At 35.6% G+C, this 19,929-nt stretch overlaps 1 protein-coding gene across 1 annotated transcript in view; it reads right to left on the minus strand.

The window, feature by feature from the left end:
• Window positions 1–19,682, minus strand: part of Ptp10d (Protein tyrosine phosphatase 10D) — a 39,389-nt gene extending 19,707 nt beyond the window's left edge. The window contains exon 1 of the mRNA XM_076386526.1: window positions 18,086–19,682. Coding sequence (XP_076242641.1) covers window positions 18,086–18,169 — 84 coding nt within the window. The 5' untranslated portion in view covers window positions 18,170–19,682. The remainder of the gene's footprint in view (window positions 1–18,085) is intronic.
• Window positions 19,683–19,929: the final 247 nt, after the last annotated feature.

A 19,929-nucleotide genomic window follows, 5' to 3' on the forward strand; every position in this document is an offset into this window, starting at 1 on the left:
TTCGCGGGAGAAATTATTTCCCAGCCTCGTTGCCGGTGATTAAACGAAAGCGAAGGCGTCTCTCGGGCCATTCCACTTTTGCACCCGCCGATGCGTGGTCGTTTTCAAAACGCCTGCGACAAACTCCTCTACCGACGCCACCCATACCTCGATCGTCTTGTTTCCGTCTAAATTACCAAGAGGGATTGAGCAAGGTCTCGCGCGAGAGCAACGCTTGCCGTTTCGTTTCTTCAAAGAAGTTTTTTTCGATGCAGGGGTTTCCATGCTGCGGCGCGCTAACTGACGCAAATGGAAACGTTTTTCTCTTCCTTCGTTACGTAAATGCTGTCTGTTGCCTCGCTTTTTCGCTGCTGGGTAATATCTGATGCTGGGACTTGTTGAAAGTTCGCATGGCTTTGAGACAACGTGCGCTTGTGGAGGATATTACTGGATGTAGATTTAATATTCTAGGATTTTCTAGGCAGTGGTTGAATGGCTGCAATTCGAAGTGATAGAAATGTGATACATGTGTCTGTGGCTAACCATTTTTTCTGCAGATCTGGAATTGACTCGGTGATATGAACAGTACAAATCTAAAAATCATATATCGAGGTATTTCTATGGTTGTAAGGCAAAATGACATAAATCACATGTTTTGGTTTGATTTTAGCTTTTAAAGTTTTGAATTTCAATACTGTCGTATGGACTTGCGTCTTCATAAATTCTTATTTTTAAGTGAAAAATTCTTTGAATGCCACTTCTTCTTTTATAAAAATATAAATTCTGTATTCTGGATCTCAACTAAGACCGTAGCTCGAATTTTTTGAATTTACTTTGCCTTAAAACTACAAATCTAATCCCAAACTGTAGTTCTGTTCATTTTACATTTCTGAACTCCAGAGGCACAGTGTATTAAATCTACTTGTTTTACACTTTGTCTCTAAGGTCCAGATACAGCCTTGAGGTTACTTGAAAATCTGGTTAATTTTAGATTTTTCCTATTTTTATTTTACAAGTTTTGTGACTTCTTGTGTTCGTTTATATCTACTTAACAAAAGCTCCTGAAGTCATTTTCTCGCAACTTGACCGCAAACGATGGTACATGCTGTAGCAGCAATTATGGGACAGAAAATTTTCTCACAGCAGGAGCCCTATATTGAATCATTCTATTAACGAGATCTCCATGGTGCCCGTTCAATATTATCTGTTGTATCGATGCATCTCATTACGACTAAAATGTTGTCTTAGATAAACATGATTCTGCTGCATAATTTATCTAATTCCGGGAATTAATAAGTGCTATAAATGTGGGCTATTAATGCGCACTATAAATACCACAAAGGTTTATGTCTCTCTGCCATTGACTGCGACCTCGTTTAGCCGCGCGTCACTCTATCGTGATCTAGATACGTAATATCGTAATACATAAATGCAGCATTTCCACTTTATGTAACGCATGCTCACGCTAGACATGTCTACTGGTACATGTTTTTTCGGGGTCGGAGGCAAGGAAAAGGTTACAGACATTAATGCTAAGTGGTCGCGGGTATGGTACTTTAGCATCGACAGAATCGAGGAAAGTTGAGTTTCATGAATTTCTAGGATTGAAGTTTTAATCCTTAATTGATGTGGTGGGATCACATCATTTATACTATTTACTTTACTGTTAATATTTTTTTTAATTAGAGTTTCATGTCGCATCAACTGTCTATATTGGTGATCAGTGACAAAGAAGAAGAAAAAGAAGACGAGAAAAAAAGGAAGAAAAACGGAATTGTATTGCAGTTTAGGACAATGAATCAAGTAACTTTGTTTCTTGGAGGAAGGATATCGCGTTACAGATTTTACCGAGGACAAAATTGTCTTTGAAATTTGACTTTATTCAATTTTTCTGGCAGCTAACTAAAAATTTAGAGCAATCTATGATGAGGTGTTTTACAGTGATTATGGTATTACAGGCTTCACATTGTGAGATTTTACATTTCGTTGGTAGATAGTAGCGTGTAATTTTTATATGTCCAATTTTTATTCTGGCGATAGCTGTTTATTTTCTACTTTTGAGATTTGAATATGGCTTCTCAGTGAAAACACAGTCTTCGACTTCCAAAATATGAGACACTGTAGTACTTCTCCGTTCATTGTTGTGTAAAATATCAGTGAATTACTCATACACAATAATAAACTAAAAAAGCTATGAATTTTCTATCCACAATTATTTATCATTCTGGACAAAGGAATTGTAGTAATTCTACCACATCATGTAATAATACCAATACTATACCAGTCAAGCGTTAACACTAGACTGAGATATGGCAAAATAATAATTATAATAACTATTCCAAGAAGTAGTGGGGTAATAATAGAGATATTAATCGAGAAAAATAGCGACCACCAAAAGAGGCACCATTATATTTTATAAATTATTAAGTATGTCTGAAACTTCATTAGGGTTAACGTCACCCCAGGAGACTCCTTGTTAGGGAAGGCCATGGAGACCGTTAGAATTTCACATAACAGGAAGAGCCGAGGAAAGCAAATGTGCAGTCCTGGCAGTTCACGCTAAAGGCACTTCCGCTTTTTGTCCCTGGTTAGGTTACACATTTCCGATTAGAAGCACGTGATCAAAGAATGCGACATTTTCTTTCAATTCACGCGAGAACGCGTGCAGTCAACAGACAGGAAGTAATGATATAACACTCGGTGTCGCTTCCATGCCATTAATGAGTTACATAACTCACAGATATCCTTTGGCCGAAGGAAGGTTATAGTACACGTCGCTGCTGAGTAATTGACAATTGAAAAACATTGTGTAAATTTATAAAATACCATTGACGTATATTTTACGAATTTTCGATTGAATTGGAGCTTGAGCATATCTGATACCGTATTTTCTAAAGCTGGGTCCTGAGAAAGGATAATTTTCTCCTTAAACTTCACGTGCGCTTTGTCATTTCTGGGCTTTGTCCTCCCATGGATAATTCAATATTTGTTTTGTACTGTGCTGATTCATGGGTGAGGCTTGAATTCCTGAATAAACTGTACGTGGTGTCTCGCGTGGAATACCTAAACCGTGGTAAGCGATCTGGGTTTGTCAAAGCTGAGACTTTATGAAAAACAAATCGCTACTATTGAATTTCAGACAAGAGTCGTTTCCTCTCGTTGAATTTAACAACACAAACGAGAGAAACGAGTTTCTCAAGCTACACAGAATATCTATTAATTTACCTTGGAGTACTCGACTAAAGAGTCTTCGCTATGGCAATTTGGGAAACACGAAGATAATTGAATTTTGCTTTATGTAAGCCGAAAGCGGTACAATAATTGCAACAATAAAATAGTACTCTAGGGAATAGTAGAAGGTGAGATTAAAAAGTATGATTTCCAACTTAACGATTTCTATTGCGAATTAATTTCGATTCACGTTTCAGATAACCGTCTTTTAACGCGTTACAACATTCATGTTTCGTTAAGCGCTTGTGTTTCTTTATTTTCAGTAGAATTCTGTTTCCTTATAGAGGACAAGAAATATGCCCTTTTTTCGATAAAGATACTTAAACAGTCATTTACTTAATCATAAATCAATACTGTCATTTACATAACTTTTTTGAAAACCAACAGGCTTAAAAAATTCTACTTTCTCTGCTGTGCACGATAACTGATCTGTGTACTCCATAGGTTACTTGATTATGCATTAGTATCTTCTATTTACTTCCTATATTTATTATATATTTCTGTTATATGTTATTTTTTACGTAATTTTTCTGTCTTATTCTATTGCATTCTCTTGCACTCTTAGTTTTACCTTATACTGTATTTTTAGAATTGTTCTCTTCATGTTGCTATGTAACAAAGGGATTTTTTCCCATCAGCAGAGCTTTTGAAAAAGAAGCAGAGAAACTATAGACAAAATAGAAGTTCGCCATGTGGACAGGACAGCTTGTCACTGTCGGCGAACTTTACCTCAGGAAAACGACAGTTTCGTTTCGAATCAGATAACCGTGTTTGAAGTGTCTATTAATTAGATTTTAATTGTGAACTAACTGGTAAAAAAGGAAAAAACAATTATAGAAGTTAGACGATCCAGCAGTAACAGCGAAGAGGATGGAAAAGTTGGATAATCGTTAAGGTTGTTGTCACGCGCATTTCGCATGACGAACACTCCTCGATGCTATCGATCGTCATTAGTCACAGCTACGCTACAAATCTGCTGGTAATCTTTCGACTTGTTTTATGAAATTTGAACAGAAGCTAATTAGGAGATATTTTGGCATAGTTAGATTAAGAAATCCTAGATCAACCTATATTTATTAAACATTTTATACATGTACCAATACAATATATTAAAACACGAATACAGCTTGAATAACAATTTTTATAATTGCAAGGTTGTGTACAATCGCGTGTACCATAATTGCTTTTTCTATAAATTGTACGCTAACGATTTATTCAATTTGTCGAAACAGTGATTAAAGAAACAGCCACGAGCAACTAAATAATATATGCGACAATGAGGGACAAGGAGTGTTATCTGAAACTTTAAACACTGCCATGAATGACTCGTTACGAAAATTGTTCGCCCAGACTATTTATGATGCCGTTAAATTCATGTATTTGTTTCACAGTTATAAATTTCATAAAAACCTGTGGTTGGAACTTATTTTATGAGTCTCTTTTATTACACAAACTTCACGCTTGTGATCTGTAAAAAGTTATGGCGCCAAAGTTGTATTTCATAGTTTTTTTTCTATCAGGATACCTTTTCACTCTTAAAGTATCCGATAATAGTACAATCTCGATAACTCGAAAACCTCTATAAGACAAAAATTTTGTTCATTCCCAGCCACTCCGCTGCGAAAACCTCTATAAATCGACATAAAACTTACTTTAACTTGAATTAGTTATCACATTTAGGTGCATTTTTTATCTCTATAATTCGAATTTAGAATAATTAAACCTCTATAAGTCGAAGTTTACCTCTATAAGTTAAACTTTTATTGTTCACTATCTCTATAACTCGAACTTATAGGTATGTGTCCTAATTTGTCAAACAAACGAATGCTGGAAAACATAAGATGACATATGCTGTGTCTCTACACCTCCATCCATGCATATCGATGCAAACTGGTCTTTTGTCATAAATCAAATGCATAATTCCCATCATCGTCTTAAATTGTTGCCTTCGCGTTTACGTTGGGCAAACTTCTGAGTAAACTGAGCACACTGAGTTGTATGAGGAAACCTAAGCCACTAACACTGTCCAAGTTGAAATTGAATTTTCCTCTGTTAAGTTATATAATCAACAATCTATTAAATCTAGTATAAATCCTTTTTAAGTTAAATTTTCGTATATTAAACTTCTCTTACTCGAAATCTTCGGTAAGTCGAAATCTCTATAACTCGAAGATTTTAGCTCTTCCCTTGAGATTTGAGTTATCGAGGTTCGACTGTAAATTCCTTTCCTTTTAGATTAGTATTAATATATCATGTATAGAATATTAAAGAACATATGAGCTATAGTTAATAATATTTCTGAAATTTCGCTGTGATCAACAAAACCAGGTCCAAACTCAAATGATGTCTAATATACTCTTCCGATCTTAAAAGATGGCTCATAGACTGTATTAGAAACAATGCCTTTTAGAAGACTTCTTTTGGGACTCGTAGAGTACTTTGACTTAAACCGAATGAAGTTACATAAACTTCCATTGATGTTTACTGAAAGCAATAGAGAAGAAATATCAAAGAGCATGCGAAAAATGATCTACGAAGCTTCCAGAAAAACTCAATCTTCTCCGAAACGATTCAATCTAACGATGCAACATCCTGACAACAGTTGAATCCAACCAGTAATCGTCGGATAAGATCTGCGTACGCTATCCGTCTTCCTGTTTACCAGATGCTCGATACGTCTCTGCTAAACTTGTGCAATCCTGTGTTTTATGCAATCAATTCATTTTCGCGGAAGACGATATTTCGTGCCTCGAAATATGGCGAGGCACATGTGTTCTCACTTTAAGCCTACGGTCAGCTCGCAAGTACCAACGAAAGGGGAGAATGAAACAATGCGCAGATGTCTCGAGACTCTTATTACTTATTAACACAAGAACGCAACACTTTATTTTCTATAGATGTGTTAGTATCAGCAATTACAGAAACATTATTTTATACTGAAATTGGTTAGGGTAATTCTTAGCTAAATGTCATAATTCAAGACTTCCAGTTTTGAGCAAAACTAATTTGGACTACAAAAAACCCTTGTAAAATATATGACAAATATTTACTGCATAGTTATTGAAAAATCATTAATAAAAGTTGACGCATTTTAACATTGTGGCATATGGAGGAATTGAAAGAAGACTGCTTCTCGGCTATTTTTTGTCTGAAACAGGATAATTATATTCAAGAACCTTGCCAAAATGGGCACGAAATTATGAAAAAAGATAATGAAAAAAGAGATTTGTGTAAAAATTGTTCTGTCGATTGTAATGAAGCTATATAGTCAATTATATCTAAACACTAGTTAACTGAATATCTTCTTTTCGTATTGTAGTTATTATATTAAAATTTAACTTTTTTCAATAAATCTAAATAATATTAAAAATTATTACTATAATATACATAGTACCATACCACTTTTATATACATCTTCTAGTAACAAACTCTCATTTTACTAGCATAGTTAGCTAAGAACTATCTCTGAACTACCTTAAAAACTATAACTACCTAACAAAGAAAACGACAGGCTGAGAAGAAGAAGAAAGAGAAGGTTTATTGAAAAGGAGTTTAGAGCAAAAAGTCATGTAGTTAATTAAAATTTCAAAAATTACTGTTTGTAAATTTCCAGAATAAATTGAAAATATATAATCAAGTTCGTTAAAATTTTCATTTACTTATAGTTTTTCGTTAAAAAGTTCTTTAGTGTTTCTCGTTATTTTTATCAGAATTTCACGATTTCTCTATCAGATACGTTGTAAGATGTGTTTCGACCATTCACGTTTAATTAAGATGAAGAGGTTAGAAAAAAATTGAGATTATCTGCGGTGCAAAAATGTTAGTCAAACTCGAGATCTCAAGCGAAAAATAGAAACCGTGGCGAAACCATGACACTATTAATCGGAAAAGGAGTCACGCATAAATGGACAGTTTTCCAGCTTGTTTAGGTGAGAAATGTGCGTTCCACTCTGTCCAATCAAGGCGTGCAAGCGATGGCGCAACTTCTAACTTTGCGTAATTAAAGTTTACATAAACATAGCTTCAGCTGTGCAACTCTTCAAACGCATAAAGACAAATTTTTAACAATTAATTAAAACAAGCATCAATCTTTATTAGTGCTGTCGTTATTAATTTTAGGTGATAACAAAAACTTCATAATAACCTTTATAGGTTACAATCAAAATTAAGCGCACACCTACTGACAATCTGTGACTGACAATATTGTCGGTCTGAAGATCGATTACAGACTTAACAATCTTTTTCCTATCTAATGGATAATTTAACGTGTTTTTTAGAACGTGTTTTAGAACGTGTTAACGTGTTTTTACAGCGCACATCAAGACTATAAATATTCAATATGATTTCCATTAACTTCAAGGCATTTTCGGATAAAGTGAGTTTTAGATTACAGTTATAGAATAAACAAATTTTGCACACGAATGGGAGTATTCAATTGAAAATATTGAATTTTCTGATCGCCTTTTAATTAGCGTGATTTTTTCATTCATGGTCACTTGAAGATAGTGTTTAGATTGTTGTAGGTCATGGAATGGAATTTTGATATGCATCGCAATACTATATTATAAAAAACACAGTCAATGTGCAAAAAATGTCGACGCTTTTCAAAACCCGGAAAAAATGACTTTGAAAGAAAAAAACCAAAATTCATAAAATATTATGATTCTTGGGTTTTTTGATCGTTGTTTTAAACCACACAATCTTGCTCTGATATATTTTTTGTACCAGCAAAAATAACGAAGATATTAAGTTGTACAAGATATATGAAATACCCTCCATACACTAGTGATGAAAAACTCGTCCTACTTCTTAGAATACATTTTCAGTGATGAACCACAACACTTAAGGGGTTAACATTTTCAATTCCACGTCTTATAGACTTGCGTCTTCTCGAACTCTTACTTTTAAGTGAAAAAGTTTTTGTAATACCATTTTTTCTTTCTCAAAAAATAAGTTCTATGTTCTGGATGTCACTTACGGCCTTAATTCTAATTTTTTTAAAATATGACCTACGTCACTTTGATCGAGAGTCACAGATACATCTGCTGTTATAACGCGGGGTGTACCTTACAAGTCATTACATGGCCATTACAATATTACATAAATTCATCCCACTAGCATAACGTTCCCTTGCTCTGTCTGAAAACCTCTCGCTTCTTGGAAGCTCTTTCAACAGACGTTATTCTGTATCGATTGCATTAGCCACACGGTCACGGATATTGTGTGCAAACCCACGCAAACACGTTTCTATGTGTCTAGGCTGGACTCTCTCATGATTATGTACAGCATAACGGAACTTCGCGGACACTGTTTTTACCAGTCGGAGTGAAAGAGAGAAGGCGGAGATGGTGGAAAGGGTTTTTCAGCAACTGTCCATAAAATGCTTTTAATTTATCCTAAGATCCACGAACCGAAGAGTTCGCGCGTATTTTAGCCCCGATCGTGTCCGTTCTCTCTCGTTCATCACGCTGAGAAATTTCATACACGTCCGTCCATCGCTTGCACGAAAGCTCCATTGTGCTGACTTTCACAATAAGGTCGTTTTCTACACACCAGATGCAGTTCAGCGGAACGCTGCTTTGAGAAGGCATGAATAAATTTGCGACCAACGGAGAGTCACACTTTGTTTACAGCAGACGCACGTGGTTGATCACAGTGATCCATATAGTGTTTGAGTGTACTCATTATTTTGGAAAATATGGAAGTCTTCTCTGGGGAATAGGTTATTAAAAGTCCTATTCTGAAAGTCCATCTGAAAGATTTACAAAATTAAGAGTCCTTCGCAAAAGAACTTCAAATATTGTGCAATAGGTAGGAAATAGTGGTAGAATGTACTATTCGACAGAAGTGTGACAAAAAATAATAGGACGTATTCATTTCATTACGTATAAAATGATGTAATAAATTCTCGACTCTTTTTTCGATTTTATGTAATAAAATTTAAATTCAAACATCGAGAAGTTTCCACTGGGTTTTTTACTTATTGTTAGAACTTTAATTCAAAATGTTTGAATTCCTTGAGAATATTCCCAGACACGTAAATGGCCAGCCTTCTTTATCCTGCATGAAGACTTCCGTGATATCCGACGCAAGTATATATTACGTGAGAGATAAAAATACAAATGATGCAGCCGAATGCATCGTGTGCATCCAAAGACACTGGAAGCCCTGACGTCAATGGAAGTAAGAGAAAAGTGACGAACTGGTTTTACAACTACATTTCATGCTTTTACCCTTTTGCATGTGCCCATTATGTGCCTATGCATCTTGCACATTTCAGTTTCTTGAGTACAATGCATTCGACGATTTTATGATGGAGATCTTTCCTTTTGTACATGGGATTCGTTACGCTTTAATGCAGAATTTAAATAAATGACAATTTTAATTTACGGCGAAACGAAATACAATTTTTGTTAAGGCGTTACTTGAAAAGTGAAAGTGGCTGAGAGAAGATCATGGTTTAACCGTGGTGTCTAGTGACTCATTCTGTCTGTGTGTATCACAACAAACCGGATTCGTAGACTAATCATTATATAATTCTGAGAAGATTGGGAAAGAATATCTTGCGGGCATATTTGTATTTCAAAATATCGAAGTAATTATTTATTGGATGACCAGTCTTCTGTTAAGCCTTATTCAGATTAGTCAAGTTATTTGAATTCAAGACGGCTTAAATGCAAGTGATTTGAGTTTATTTGACTTGAATTGATAGTTTTATTTGACTTGAAATATCCTTTCAAGCTTCAAGTGAAGCTGAGGTCCTTTCAAATTTTCCTTGTTTTGAAATACAACATTAATTGATGTTATATACACTCAGCTCAGACGAATCTGACCACGTCGATACTCTATCTCTTTCTTACACAAGTGCCATTGAGTAAGAAAGAGAGAGAGAGAGAGTTGTTCAAGTTGGCTGTACCATGTAGGACAGTTTCAAGCTTATCAACAAATACGTTAATATCAAGGAAACTGTCTACAGTGCATGCTTTGTTTGAAAAATATATAACCAAATAATCAGCACGCGTCACCTTTTCCAACGTCATTTTTATTATTTTTGTATAAGAGCTTGAATTAAAATAACTTAACTGATGATACAGTGACTCATGGGTTTAATCACCAAGGATTCTTAAATTCGTACGTCTAAATTTTGAAGATATGTAAGTCTAAAATGTTCACTGTACTCTTAAACAATTGTACCTGTCTGTACTATGTCTACATTCAGTACATATCTAATTTCCATACCATAGAGCTATGGAATCTTCCTAGCTTCTTTCTTGACTTAATGTATTCTGGTAAAGAATAGAACTGTGTATGTGTTTCAATGGAAATTCCAGTTGTTTATGCTAATATAAGACTGTACTGAATAGTTCATTTGTTCTTTATCAAGAGGCTTTAATATTGGAAACAAGAATTATGTAATTAATTAACAGTTATACTTGCCTATGTCGTAACATTCTTTAACTCTGTGAAATGCGGAATTTAAAAAAATAAAAAGGCCCACGTTGCACAGAAATTTGATTCTTATAAAATTTAATAAAGTAGGTTTATTTTAATTGTTAGGGAATTGTTCTGCTTCAAGTAATTTTCATTTTTCTAGGCGGTATAAAAAGAATACCATTATCATATTTAGGTATTAAAAAGGTGGGACACTCTGAACTTTACCATGCTTTAAAGAGTTAATGCAATATTTTCCCTCTCATTACTAACTGCTCGTACTTTGATAAAATATAATTATTTAATTAGATACAAATGACATACACATTAGATAAAGTGTAAAATATATATGCTCAGTATACTAACCATTTGCAATTCTAGGAGCTAGTATTATTATCGCTAAAGTTTCATATTACCTATATGTTCCAATTTTTCATGATTATACAATCGCCAGGGAGTAGGAAAAGACTCCAAACATCTGTGAACGAACCTCTAAGCACTCTTGGCACGAGTAGATACAATTCGAATTAAACGAAACACGTACGGTATGCATTTCTGGCGAGCCGATAAGAATTTTCTTCCACGCCGATCGAGCCTCTCGTGTGTCAATTAAAATCGCTCATCTTCAATCGATGCGATGTCAACTATTCTTCAGAGCTTCTTTTACGATCAAAACACACGAATTCTCCCGCACACCCTGCGTCTCACTGATTTATTTTGCCGTCTGCTCTATTTTTGCTGTGCACGCCACATCCTCCTCGGCTAGGCCAGGAGGATGCACTCCAAGCCCACATCCGGACCTACAGCCTACCGGAATCGAGTGACATACGACAGATTACCACGTGCGAGTTTGCCCATGCAACATACGGTTTAGACGCGGCTTCTTTGAGTCGAAGGTTGTTCGTTGCAATAAGTCAAGGCAGTTTTGTGTCGCACTGATGCCATAAATGAGAGTTTTACTTTGAACAATCGGGATAAGGAATTAGTCACAGGAATCGATTACTTAATTTTATTTGGAGGTTTGCTATTGAATTTTTTTACTAAAGGTATATTATCTACAGAAGACTTTTTTAATTCTGAATGGGACTAAGATTGCACTGTAAACCTAATCTGACCTAGAAAGGAACAAGGTATGTAAGATCATAATGACATAACTCGAAAATTGTGGTTAGACTGCGAATTTTGATGCATTTATGGAAAAAGTCACAGAATGCGTATAATATTCAAAAATACAGAAAATATGAAAAATAGAATGCATATTGTAGTATTTAAAAGATGAAGTAAATTTTGACTGAAGTTCCATGTCTTGAACTGTGTTTATGAAAATGTGAAATTGCATTAAAGTCTGCAGTCTAATTATGACTTTTAGAGAAATGGGATGATATCGCTTTTTTATGCAAAAACCGTTTTTTCTATGCTAGTAAGTGAAAAAAGAAAATTGTTAGTTATATCACTAATACAGTAAATGAGCGACACATTGATGCTGTCAAGCTGTCATGTGTCGATTGGGTAGTTAGACTCACAGATTTATTGAACCCTTTTCTCACGACTGTTCTTGTGAAATGGAGTCAAATTTATTGAACAGTCACGAGTTTCAATTAGCATAATGGCCTGCCATTAGGTTACAATCTGAATCATATTATGAATCACTAGACGCTGAGCAATTTTAGTTATAAAATAACTATCGCATTCTGCGTCATTTGAACTATCACTAACATATGATATCTGTCAGAAGTGGAAGTTCCAAAGAACAAACGTGGGATCGTATCTCAAGAGCAATCGAATGGCTATATGACATTTTGCAGAGATAAATTTGTATGGATGTTCTCTAAACAAATGTTTGATTAATAATAAAAGCTACTTGAAGTTATACTAATCAAACTGTGTCGATGTACTCTAAAAGTAGAAATGGAAAACAGACACCAAACGTATTCAAATTAAAACATCGACCCATTCAACATCGAGCATTATACACGTTCTACGTTTCATGATAAACGAATGTTGAATGTACGATTGCGTAAATTTCTGGGTCAAAATCCTACTTGCTCGCGAACTTTTTTCACGACACGCAAACCAGTGAATAAATAACGTAGTGAACGTGTGTCAAGCGCGATCTGATCGTTTGTCGCATGCACGCTCGTCACACGGAATATCGCCCTCGGTATCGTTGCAACTCTGAGCATAGGTCAATCGCGTATCAACTGGATTGGATTAGAACAATTGAAAAATTAGATATCTACTAATCAGAAAACATAATCTTTCGTTATGAAGTCATTGGTAGATCTATAACCTGAAATTGAGGCCACCGATGAAAATAAATAATAATATAAGTAATAATAATAAATAATAATAATAATAATATAATAGAATAATATAATAATAATAAGGAAAGGATATATCAACTAATTTTTTTAAACTTATAAAAAAACACATATATTTAAATCAACCTCTATTGTCAAAACGTTTGAAGAACATATTACTACAATTAAAAAAATCATTTTAATTGCATTTTTGTCATGAAGTAGGTATTATACTATAATGAAAAATACAATCGGTTTTCTTGAAACGACATTTTAATATATTTTCCATCAAACGCTTCAATTGTTCAGCGTAAGCCAGGTTTACAGAGTGACAGAAAAGTGACCCATCAATGCATGAATTGTTCCTAAGAACAGTTCGCTCGCCGTAAGTTCATCGTCAGTGAACCACAAGCTTACAACGAGGAAGCACTGTACCTGGGTAGAGCTTGAAAGGGTCAATTCTCCCGATGGAAGCACCAGCATATTTTTATCTCGGCAAGGGTCGAGCTACCTACAGGGGACAGAGAGCATTAGTGGAAAACCCTTCGTCGGAGGACTGTCCCATCAGAGATTTCTCGCAGTACATTAACCAATGACTCCGCCCACGGTCGAGCGTAACGTAACGCTTAGATTAAAACTGACTATGTTGGTTATACGCGATCCATTCGGCGAAGAGGTTCTTCGTAGCGAGTGCTGAATTTAGCACGCGGTCATGAGCCCCGAATTCTGGGCCAATAATGTCACGGCTTTCTCCCGGTACCACCATGTCTAGTGAAAATGCTGCGAATAATTCGCACGCTATGCATGTGGCTATTTCAACGGAGGATTGCTTCCTTTTATTGCAGTGATGGTGTTCCATATGTACATATAAAGTGCTTTAAGGAAAATGAGCTGCCAGTTGAAAAGTGAAATACATTCCTTTTCTTGGCTTTGTGAGAAATGAACTCGTGAGAAATTGATCGAATTGTATGATGTGGAGGACTGACAGCATGTGTAGGGTGTTTAAAAACGTTCTCTCAAGCTTTGAGGACATTGTTAGATAACCAAGCGGTTAGGATAAGCGTGTTTACTTAGAAAACATGGCATCGCTCCGCTGACTGTTTTCAAAGTCCAAATTCGTAACTTTTTCATTATTAGTCATTAAGGGCAAAGGTCATCTTTTCCCAACAGAATTGATACTTTAAATATATACAGATTTCTAAATTTTCTTTGAGCCTGATAGTTTAGAGTCGCTATTGTTTGGCAATAGAGTAAGCACTGAGTACATCTGATTTTCCGAAATTCTCTAGATATTTCTTGACATAAGTCCACATTGTATTATAATCAGTAGATGTCTCTTGGATTCCAAAATGTACTGTTTTTTCTTATTTTGTATTTTAATTTTTATTGTTTCTATAATATTACTCTGTGTCACGAACAAAATCCTTCGCTTCTATTCATTTCAAGAATTAATTATATCTTACATCGTTTTGTAATAAAATTATGAATGTTGATACGAGAATATGATTGCGTAAGGTCCTCCAATAAAGCAAATATTAGCGCTGTTGACACGATAAAATCGGTGACTCATCTGCAAAACATTTTTACACTGTGCAACAATGCAGAGGAAATTATTGCAATTTTAATAAACACACGCCGGATGTTTGACAGCTTAAATTACAGGGATGGAAATGTTGTGGTAAATGGTTTCAATGTCGAAGGTAAGATTACAAAATAAGGAAACATTAATATTAACAGCAATTTAAACGAATATTACTTTGGAGAACTTAAGATCTACTAGTAAGAAGCTTTGCTATACGTAAAAAATATTTATGTAACATCTTTAAAACGCTTTTTCAAAGGAGAAACACTAAAAATAGTCCTCAATAAGTAGACTAACCAAATGAAATCGGTTCAACTGTACCAAGATTTTGAAGAATAATAATCTACTCATTTCATAGTTTTTCTCTGTCCTTCAGTTCAAGTCTACCTCACTATTCGCTTTTATATTGTTTTTATACCGATTCTTACTTTATTCACTTTCACTTAACCTAGTTACTGTTCACCAGCATATGTAAATAAGTCTGTGTAGTAGCTTTCAATAAAGTCGTACTTGTATGTCAATCTTCAAGCTATAATCATTTTGAAGTTACGAATGTATATCATAGGGAATCCACAAAGTTCACTATTCTTACACGTTACGAATCTAATTTGTAAAAATTCAAAAATCTAATGGAATTCGTGTAGTCATCATTTGCTGAGTACACTTACTTTCCCCAAAGAAACTTTCCTTCAGTCGATAAACCATAAAATATCTAGTTTTCATTCGGATAAAGAATTCTAATTTCACTTTGTCAAACACAGAAGGGAAACAAATATTTATATTTAGTTTTCTTTATCTGTATGCAGAAGATTGCGTCCTTGTTTTCCTTCTAAGTCTGTAAAAAAGCATTTGAAATTTCACAGAAGGTAAACACTAACTTTGCCAAACATGTCTATACTTTAAAACCTGAACGTAAGAGTTACTTAAAAACTTCTAATTACCAATGTCAGTTAATTAGGTTTATGTCTGGGATTACTTTTCCATTTCCCTATACTCAATTAATGGCAGATGGAGCAAATTATGTTACAACACAAGAAATTGAAAGTGATTGCAAAATCACATGTACGTAATGTTCGTACTTTGTGATGCATTAAATGTGTAAATTAATCAGATTGGTGGACCAACCGAGAGAAATTTCGCGAGCTATAATGATTATCGAACGATAAAAGTGGTGCATATGAAAATCTCAGAATTTTATTAATCGCAAACGACTGTAATAATAAGGGTGTAAAACTGACAATGTGTAAAGTTATAATTGCGAATAAATAAGGTTCCCAGGGTGATTTTAATGAAATGTATGAATATTACTGAACTGTCACTGAACTTTTAGGTTTTATTTGAATATGCAATAATAAAAGTTTGATTTATGACTATGAAGGTATTTTTTAATGATGATTATTTACAGTAACGTAAGCGAAAAATATTCTAGAAACATAACTACCTCTGAACAGCTTTAAATGACTAATTTATAAAGCAAACTATGAATAATGCGTGTCATTCCTTAAACATTAACTTATTTAAGTATGCGATTTTTCCTCATCCATCATTTCTGTTGATATTTCGTAGTTTAACGATATATCTATTAATATGTACTATTTCTAACAATATTAACATCTCTTGAAAGTCATCCTGAGAGAAATGACAATCCAAATTAATATATCAGTAAACAACACCTACGTACGTGTTAGAATATGACGTTTTGTGAAAATATATTGAATTAGAGGAAAAGGTGATAATACGGAACCCCAGTTTGTCTTTTGACGATTTTTTACAAACTTATACATTAAATTATTTAAATTTAACTTTAATTTAATCCTCATACATTCCTCTCTTATATTCAAGAACCTTAAGTAGAAAATAAAATTTTTCTTAGGAAATTCTAACTTTATTTGGAAAAGTGTGTTTTTCCACTCAAGAGTTTTTGTACAGGTAATATGTAACTCTGGCTTTTTTTAGTGAAAGACATACACGTATAATATATTATTATTTACAAATCATTGCAACATGGTTTTGAGCCACAAGAAGCACTGTAACTGTTTTATTTGGATTCATTCTCTTTGCCTTTATTGCTACAATCGCTCTAAATATATAATTTGTATTCCATGATCTTTTACATTTTATTGGACATAATAGGATGCCTTGAGGCATATCTAAATATATCTAAGAAACTTAAAAAATCGCTTATCCAACTAATATGGAGTAGCAGTAAATACAATGGGGCTCCACATTAGCTGCAAGCTAAGATTTTGATACATATTCATAAATTTCAAAAAATTTCGTGGAACTTCTTGTTGCAATAAATAAAAAAAACTGGTGTAGCGAGAATTAGGAAAAAACTTGTCGATTTCAGGATATTACTTTACTTGTTGTACAAAAGTAAATACGATTGATGTTCATCCGCATTTATTTTCATATCATTTTTTTCTATCCCCTGCAAACATACTCCGCTGTTATGACACAAGTGGTAGTGTAATATTTATTTTGTTGGGGGGTTTCATGTTATCAGCAGATTCCATATTACCACCTTTTTCTCGGAAACATTCGTAGTTTTAACGAAACTAGACGTAGATTTAAAAGAAAAACGAATGTCCAAATGATGCTAGTATTAATATAATAGTTGAGTCCCAAGATAATTCTGGTGGTGAGAGTATCAATTTAGCAATCTGTAATTTCCGTGAAACGTTCCATCCGACAAGAATTCAGTGTGGCAAAGCCATGGCGTGAATGTTAGATCATCGTTTAGATAAATGTGCTCGTCGCTGGTTGGACCATAAATTCAAGGGTCAATGGGCATCAACGTTGAGAGCCATCATTCCTGACGCTTGGGAAAGTCCATCGAGTTTGGCAACTCGGAGACACAAATCGGCCAAGCAAAAAGGACTAGATACTGACGACAGCGTTCCCCTTCACCGATCGCTTGCTACGTCTCTAGACACGATCTAATTCAAAATCGCGAACATTCGTCAAATCTCGTCTAGCAAGGGACCTTTAAGCCGAGAAATTAGAAGAGAATTATCTTCCTAATAGGCATAGCTGCTAATAATTCTGAGTATTGAAATTAAATAATTATACAGACTATTCGATTCCCAACTGAATCTTCAAATGTTTTTGAACTATTAGGGAAGTTTAGAAGATTTCTAACGAACCCAAAAACGAAACACATTCTGTAGGTACCCCAGAACTTATACTAACTTAATATACATCGAATTAGAAGTTGACACAAATTCTAAATGTTTTAAATTAAAAGAAGCCTTATTAAAAAATAATGCTTGTAAATAATGCCTTTCCTTCTAGGTAAAGTAATATCTAATTTTTTCTTTATTAAAAAACAATCCTACAGTAGAGACGATTCCAGTAACTGTAAAATATATACACAAGTTAAAATGTAGAAAAATTTAAAAGATACAGGTAAAAAGACGAAAACGTTCTACAGGTTCAAATGAAGATAATAAAAGGTAAAGTCTGAAAAGTTTAGTTTCTCGTATGTACACATTTCGTCGCAAAATAACATTCCAACAACACGTCCCAGATTCATACCATTATCCATCGACGTTCCACTCACCTCTGCAAGGAGTGTCAGTAGCAAAAGAAGAGTGCCGCTAAACCTGGATATCGGCCGCTGGCAATTGATAGCCTTCCTCTTCATCCTTAACGAAATTGTGAATCAACCACACAAGAAAATTACGTTTTCGGTGTTTATCCCTCCCTTGGCGATCGTTTCCTGGCTCACTCACGCTGGCTGATCAACCAAGCCTCACCTCACGTATCACGCGCACCGCCGGCAAACACTTTCGGTCACTAAGAATGCGCGCGAGGTACGCTGGTGTCTCTCGATCGATCGACGACACTGAAACTCCCTCCGTTCGAGCTAGCTGCTCCGTATCACGAAGAATCACGTATCCCAGCCTGCACACCTTGCGACAACACCTGTTCGCTCGATTGACAGGTACCGCGATATCGATAATAGTAGTAGCGAACGCGACGGAGCAGAGGAGCAACGTCAGAGGCAACAGCTGCCATATCCATCGGCAGGCTGACTCGAGTTTGGCTAACCGGAACACTCCTCTTTTTCTCTTGGCTCCCCTCTGCCTTGTTCCAGATACTATACTCGTAGGAATGTTACGAACGGCACACGATGCCCACGTGTCACCGTGCCACCAGCAACTCTTCACTTCCTGGTAGGCCACTTCGCGTGATCCTCAATTTTCACCACACCTCCAGTCCCCACGTTCCCGAGCCTCCCTATCGATCTCTATCCCAGAAGGAAGGACTCTGACTACGTGACCTGCTTTTTCCTCGTTCTGTCATTCGTCAGGCCTCTAGTTTCGCCCTCCGTCATGGCTGCGAAAGGTATCAGTTCGTTCGTCCAGCGACGACGACAGGTCGTGGCTGTTTGTGTCTTCTGAATCGTGCGGAATGTGAAGCTGGAAAGTCGCTCGGTGGTGATACTGACGACATGCAGTCGACGAACCGAGGAATTGAATTATTGCAGGGTCGATCGATGCTCGCGTTGATTAACAATGGGCGCGTTACGTTTGATAACATGCTGGAGCTTCATCGCTTCGTTAAGCCTTGTACGCGTGTCAGACAACGTGGAATAGCTGCTGCTAGATAAGATTTTTCTCCCTCCGATTGTATCCCTCGCCACGGCCACTTCAACGCGCAGAATGGGATAACGACCCGAAGGGATGCCACCCTTCAGGGCAGGCGAGACAACGACAATGTAGCGAACGAAGCGATAGTAAATTAGAGATGGTATCGCTATTAACCATGAGATCGTTCGATAAGATTTAACGATTAAAATTTGCCTATCAGACGGTTGGGCTCATTTTTGTCGCCTTTTCTTGCCTTTCGGTCTATCAATTAGGCGTTGTCATTGAGACAGTTCCTTTATCTGCTTTTTTCTGTTTCACATTTTTTTCCAAAGATCATTGGAATAGTATAAATTCACGAATAAAGAAGCGATAATGTTAGAATACTAATCTACGTATGAAACGATCTGGGTTAATGTCGTCGAAGAACGTAAATTGTAAGTGTCATAAAATGCGAATCGTATTCGAATCGATTTCCAAACCTGTCCAACGTGACTTCCTTCCGTTCATTATCTTTTCATTTTCATATCCGGTTGGACAGACCGCAAAATATCAAACAGTGAGTATGTAAGTATTCGCGTTACTTTTCACTCTCAATTCTGATTCATTATCAAAGTATTGGTCGAAACGTGCTACCACATCCAATGTTTTAGCGTCAAGGTGAAATACCAGGCATGAAACGGAACTTATCAGAACGAAACTACAGTAATTTGAGTATTTTCGTTGAATGCAGGCGTACCTACTGACAGGAACGAGTTTTCATTTCTGTCGCTCGTTTTTCGGTCTGATCCACAGCGAATAATGCCAGGAGAGA

The sequence above is a fragment of the Calliopsis andreniformis genome, chromosome 10 (genome assembly GCF_051401765.1).
Source record: "Calliopsis andreniformis isolate RMS-2024a chromosome 10, iyCalAndr_principal, whole genome shotgun sequence".
Classification (NCBI taxonomy): Eukaryota; Metazoa; Arthropoda; class Insecta; order Hymenoptera; family Andrenidae; genus Calliopsis; species Calliopsis andreniformis.